General features: G+C 42.7%; 1 protein-coding gene across 13 annotated transcripts in view; it reads right to left on the bottom strand.

Moving 5' to 3' along the window:
* Positions 1-353: 353 nt before the first annotated feature.
* sulf2a (sulfatase 2a) overlaps positions 354-6075 on the bottom strand; it is a 31607-nt gene continuing 25885 nt past the window's right edge. For 11 of the 13 annotated variants that reach the window (XM_061291743.1, XM_061291748.1, XM_061291747.1 and 8 more), the window contains 15 exons: positions 5849-6024; positions 5608-5736; positions 5118-5174; positions 4871-5000; positions 4536-4743; positions 3855-4113; positions 3688-3784; positions 3514-3608; positions 3323-3382; positions 3066-3229; positions 2624-2766; positions 2427-2535; positions 2306-2339; positions 1929-1982; positions 354-1473 (listed from right to left, as the gene is read on the bottom strand). In XM_061291743.1, the coding sequence (XP_061147727.1) occupies positions 1443-1473; positions 1929-1982; positions 2306-2339; positions 2427-2535; positions 2624-2766; positions 3066-3229; positions 3323-3382; positions 3514-3608; positions 3688-3784; positions 3855-4113; positions 4536-4743; positions 4871-5000; positions 5118-5174; positions 5608-5736; positions 5849-6024 (1746 nt within the window). In that variant the 3' untranslated portion in view covers positions 354-1442. Of the gene's footprint in view, positions 1474-1928; positions 1983-2305; positions 2340-2426; positions 2536-2623; positions 2767-3065; positions 3230-3322; positions 3383-3513; positions 3609-3687; positions 3785-3854; positions 4114-4535; positions 4744-4870; positions 5001-5113; positions 5175-5607; positions 5737-5848; positions 6025-6075 lie in introns of those variants that run through there. The other 2 variants (XM_061291742.1, XM_061291754.1) reach the window with 2 other exon arrangements.

The following is a 6075-nucleotide window of genomic DNA, read 5'->3' as shown; positions in this document are numbered from 1 at the left end:
TGCTGTCACCTTCATTCATATCAAAGTTGAATTACTATTCTACCCCTGCTTTTACCACTCTGTATTTTGTTTGTAAATATGTGACATTTTGTCACCTCGACTAATTTGCCAGTCTGCTGTTTCCCCAGAGTTGACTAGATATCCGGTTGCTAAGCAACACACTAACTTTGTATTGTCATTAGAATTTCCTATTATATTAATTATAATGCTATATATACTATATATATATATATTCCAAATTTAAGATACTCATAGAAGTCAATATCATCAACTAAACGAGCTCAAAAAGACATTGAAGAATTACCACGCGGACATACAGTGACCCCTGCTGGACAGAAAGCAGTGACGTCATGTTTTGGTCAAACAACACTTTATTCACAATTACTGTCAGCACTCAGGTCTATGCCCTGCTAAGAAACCAAAATGAAAGAAACTAAAAAAACAAACAAACATAAAAGGCCGATCGCTTAATTCACACCAACATGAGTGTGTTGTTCCATAATAAACGTTCTAGGTCTTCACAGTGAATCCTTTTAAGTGCTTTTCTCATGTAAAGAAGCAAAGGACAATCTATACATTCCCCTTGATAGTAGTCCATTTGTTTCAACTTGCACAATGAGGTCCGCCTCTTGGGTATTATAAAAATATTGTAAACATTTATATCAATTGCACAACATACATTCAATTACAAACTTGTACTGTACAGCAAGTTTACTTCTGTATGGTTATCCTGTAGCACCATGTATAAGCAAGCTAGATTGGGACATCTACTGTGTGTAAAGAAGAAAAGAAATGGCATTAATAATGTACATTCTGCCAATGAGCAAATATTTTGAACTGGACGGCTGGAATCACGGATGGGTTCGTTAGGACCTTATTTAAACAGTGGTGAGGCTAACACTGATAGAAAATTTCATTAATGCCTCACAAGTGGCTTGTTTGAGGGGGGGGGGAGGACATTCATTAATAAAGTAAAGTCCAACTATGATACAAAGCATATTAAGCAACGGTTAGTTTGGATTGAGTGCACTCAAAAGTTCGCACGACATTGTACAGAAGCGTCGGTGTGGGCATGTGTGCTATCACGGCCGTGGATCATATTGCTATGATTTGTGTTCTACATGTGAGTAACTTGAATGAGTAGCAGCAGAGTCGACGGCTCGGATGAACGCTGATTAAAGCTAATACTTATCTACACGCAGTGAAACTGAGTGGCTTGTGCATACACATACTGTCCCGTCTGAATCACACCAACGGATTTTGAGCGAAATGTGTGATGACGAACAAATGGTAATTACAGAGTTTCTGAGCATCCTCTCAGTATCTTCATACCTCCTGCCCGGGCGAGGGGCTCAGTAAAAAAACCCATCAAAACTCAAACAGATGACGTCATCAGAGCGTGTCAGGACCGCCTCTCATGCTTGGTAACGGGAATCGGGTGATTAGCCCACCCATCCGTCCCAAATCTGCCCCCTGTGGAGACAACGCGACAAATTAATCCGTGATTGGAGACACTTACTTGACAGCACGGCTCCGGTTGTGGTCGCTTCCTGCTAGGAAGGTGAGGAAATAGAGAAATGACAATAACCAGACATGTGGTAAGGACGCAACGTAACGGATCTGAAATGAAAAGGTTGACATGTTTGCATTGCGGGTAAACATGAGCCTGCTTTACTTGTGCAAAGCTAAGTCACTTGCGGTAGATGTGGAAATCTTTTGTCTTTGACGTTAGCGTGCACTTGATGTCACCGAGTCGTCTTATAATGTCACCCGTCGGACTAGTAGCACACAGATGTCGACTAGTGCATCACTAGTCACGTGTCATGATCTGAAGAGTGTGGACAAAGAGCATACGAGGAAGCGGACGATTCAAGACGCTCGGAGCTCGGCGTGCTACGAAAAGGACAGATGGCTTCTGACAGACTCACAGCGATTTGGACGATGGTTTCTTCACTTTTGGCCTCTTTCGACGATAAACCGGCCTGAAGCATGCACAGCACGGGAACGTGCAGAGCGAATGCAAGGAGACAAACACAAACACATGCGCACACAAACACACACACACACACAAACAGCAGCAATTAGAGAAATTAGACTTCAATGTAATTCTTGTATTTTCTGCTCGTGGATGAGTAAAAAGGCTTTCGTGGCAGTTGGAACTTCGGCAAAGTAATTTGAGCAGGAAAACAACTAAAGACACGTCAGGAAAGCCGAAACCTCCCCGAGTTCTTATTGTAACGTGAATTCCATCTGCGGCGTTTGTAAAAGTAATCAGAAGAAAGAAAAGTGGGGGGAAAAAAAATACCTGTATTCACTAAAGTAGTTTCGCTCTTTGCCTCCTGAAAGCAAACGGAAGCAACATTAGTCTGACTCTGACATGAGCGGAGCGGCCGCAATCCATCACGTTTGCCTCGGGGTACGCTCACCCTTCTCGGGGTTGCACTGCTTGTGTCCCTTGCAAGCCCGTAATTCCATCAACTGTTGATGCATCGAATTCAAAGCGTTGCGGTCCAGGGTGCTGACAGCATTTATCAGCTGCCGTGACAATCCAAACGTAACCAAATAACAAATGTGAAGTCTCTGGATGGAAAATGTGATTGCCCACACTCAATGTAGAACGTACCTGGTAAGGGTCCGTGTTGAGGTCAAAATACTCCAGGAAGCCGGTGGCAAACTCACAGAAGAGGAAGTTGTGTGTGTCATTGATGGTCCTCAGGCACCAGTAGGTGTTGTTGTTGGCACTGGTGCAGGCACAGAACGGCCCCACTGAGAGAGATGGAAAAAGCTAATCACAGCAGCTAGCCAAACTATTGTTTTCATCATTGCTGTCCTGGGATGTGCGCTAGCTAAACATAGGCCAACTTTCCAGCAAACGCCCATCACAAGTGACAGGTTCATGTATTCATTGAACCCTGCCACGAAAAACAAAAACACATGAGTAATTGATGCCTTTCAACAAGGTCTACAATTGGTGCCACAAAATGGCGGCAAAGCATTATTTTGGTCGAAACGAAACGCCCCAACTGTCAACAACAGGTAAGCTAGAAATGTGTGCTATTTCTTACTTGTCCAGAAGGGGGCAGTCTGCCAGTGATGATTGTCATGGGTGAAGCAAGTGAGGCCCGGCATGCTGCAAGTGTCGTTGTTCTGGAGCCTTTTCAGGAATTTCCGGAGTTTCTTCCTGCGCTTCTGCTCCTTCTGCAGCCACTGCGTCTTCTGCTTTGGCAATCTGATGAAAGGAGATAAAAAAAAGAAAAAAAAGAAGCTAAAACACAGACATCCGCTGCTCATTAATGCCTTAGCCATGCACAATAATATGTACCTCATCGAATGTATGCGTCCAGTACCCAGCAGAAAGTTCTCTTTAGTTTTGAGCAGATAGCTGTAAAGACAATAATGAAAACTCTCACTATAAACATTTGGACTCAACTGTCGGGTAATAAAAAGTGGAGGAAGTTGAGCTCAGATTTTTTTTTCGGAGTTTCCCAGCGGCAGCCAGAGATTAATACTCACTTGGGAGCGTTACACTGACATTCCTCTGGCCGCACCTGTTTCAGGTGTCCTTTGACCTCACGCAGGTTCTTTATCTTTGTCTGCAAGGTTTCAATCTAGCGACCACAACAACAACAACACACAGCCAAGTTAAGCAAGGTAGAAAGTCTTATAAGAATCCAATCAAAACCATACCTCATGCTCAATGTGCATTTTGTGGTCTTTCCATGCCTGCAGCGACTTATAGAGGCCACCGTCGCATTTTACTGTGTCATTCATTAAAATGGAGCATCTGTCGTGAAAAAACGCCAAAGGTGTCATTTCATGTGAAGGATGTGATATTTTTAGATGTGCATACAAACCTGTATGTGACCTTGAGGGCAGCAGGGGAAGTCACACTGTTGTCAGTGGTGGGCCTGGCTGTGACGCCCATGCCGCTGAACCCGTCATCCTCCTCCTCGTGCCACGCTCCTCTGCTTCTGTCCGAAGTCCAAGTGGTGTTGTGGGACACTGCGGGACGGTGGGAGTCTTCAAGATCCACAGCATACATATCTCCATCCAGCTCAAAGGACACTGAGCGAGCCCAACGCTGCCTAGAGGCAGACTTGATGGATTTTATCTCTGGGGAGGGCAAGACGGAGAGCTTTGATTATGATGAGGGGAAAAAAAATCTGTTATTTTTGAGAAAAAAATGGAAAATAAAAATGTGCTTACACTGCATATCATGATTTAAGAGTAATTTATGATGATTGCAGTGTTTCCCAGCCTTTATAAAGCCGAGGCACTTAGTTGATTTTCTATTTACTGTGACTTGACAACGATGCTATCAGGCAAACGACATGTCTCGTTTTGACCACTTGATGGCAGCAGAGGTCCATTTTTCTTTTTTCATGACCCTTCAAAACCTTGTTTTAGTTGCAAATAATATCCCACATTATATGGATTTGCAAGGACATTGAAAGCAAAAACAAATACATCTCAATAAAAAAAAACGGATTTATTAATAACTATATAATAGTGAGTCATTTTTTAAAAAAGCTTACTTTTCTTAGTGAGCAGTTTCTTTCGCTTCAAGACGTCTGTTTTAAAGCCTATGTTGCCGCAGTCGCAGCCGTCTGCAGTGGACAAAAGCGACAGCTGGGGACCACCGCTGGCCATCAGGGCTTGCATTCGGGGGGCATAGAGACTGGCCATGCCTTTGCACTTATGAAGCCTCAGCTTGCCAGAAGGGTCCTCCACGCACTGCCACTTCTAGTGGGAAACGTAACGTTGATATTCATGTAAAAGCAAAATATTTATTAATACACATTTGAACGCGTTTCAAATGCTTTCATCATCAAATCTTATCAGTACAATGACCAATATGTGTGACAGATACCTGTCCCGGCTGTTGACAGGAAGTCTGGTACTCTGCCTTCTGGCACAGCTCCCTCACTCGCTGGTATTTGGGCAGGAAGTTCTCTTCCTGAGCCATTTCCTTCCCATCGGCCCTCTTGTGCAGAGGCTTTCTGTAAGAACAAAGAATTGAAACATAGCAAGGAAGTCAGGGACGATGAGGCTGTTGTCAGCAGAGGGCAACGCCGCAAATGAAAACATGTCGTAATTAAAGTGCCACTGAGACTTACCCTCGCTCTACAAGGAAGGAGTCTCTCCACATTTTCCCTTTCCTGTTCAAATTGAACCTGTTAAAAGGGAGAACAAACATTGTAAGCATTCAAGTGGGAGGAAATGCACACGCTGTCCTTTGTATATAAAATTAGATAGATAGATAGATAGATAGATAGATAGATAGATAGATAGATAGATAGATAGATAGATAGATAGATAGATAGATAGATAGATAGATAGATAGATAGATAGATAGATAGATAGATAGATAGATAGATAGATAGATAGATAGATAGATAGATAGATAGATAGATAGATAGATAGATAGATAGATAGATAGATAGATAGATAGATAGATAGATAGATAGATAGATAGATAGATAGATAGATAGATAGATAGATAGATAGATAGATAGATAGATAGATAGATAGATAGATAGATAGATAGATTTAAAAAACATACTTTTTCAAACCTTATTTTAAACTTAAATAAATATAAACAGTCACCTGTTCACTGGTTTGTCGGTGTCGAGCAGCTTGAGGATGGACTTTCCATCCATGTCTGCAGGGATATCAACACCGGCCATGTCCAGCAGAGTTGGTGCTAAGTCAATGTTCAGGACCATATGGGGGTTACTACATGGCAACAAATGCAAAACATTACCTGGCTTTGGAATTTCAGACGAGCTCAAAATCACCCACCATTACATCATATCAAGTTGTATGACTCAAAAAATCTGTCACTCACATGGCACCTTGCTCCACATTGGGCCCTCGTACATAGAAAGGAACGCGAATGTCAAACTCATAAGGCATGGATTTGCCCTTCACGAGTCCAAACTGGCCAATATGGTAGCCGTGATCCGACGTGTAGACGATGTAGGTGTTGTCCAATTCGCCCGTCTCCACCAAAACATTGTACAGCTAAAAGGGATGAAAAGAAATACTTTGCAGCACAAGTTTAAACCGGTGAAT

This window comes from Syngnathus typhle, linkage group LG11 (assembly GCF_033458585.1).
Source record: "Syngnathus typhle isolate RoL2023-S1 ecotype Sweden linkage group LG11, RoL_Styp_1.0, whole genome shotgun sequence".
NCBI classification, from domain to species: Eukaryota; Metazoa; Chordata; class Actinopteri; order Syngnathiformes; family Syngnathidae; genus Syngnathus; species Syngnathus typhle.
This window is presented reverse-complemented; position numbering and strand designations above follow the sequence as displayed.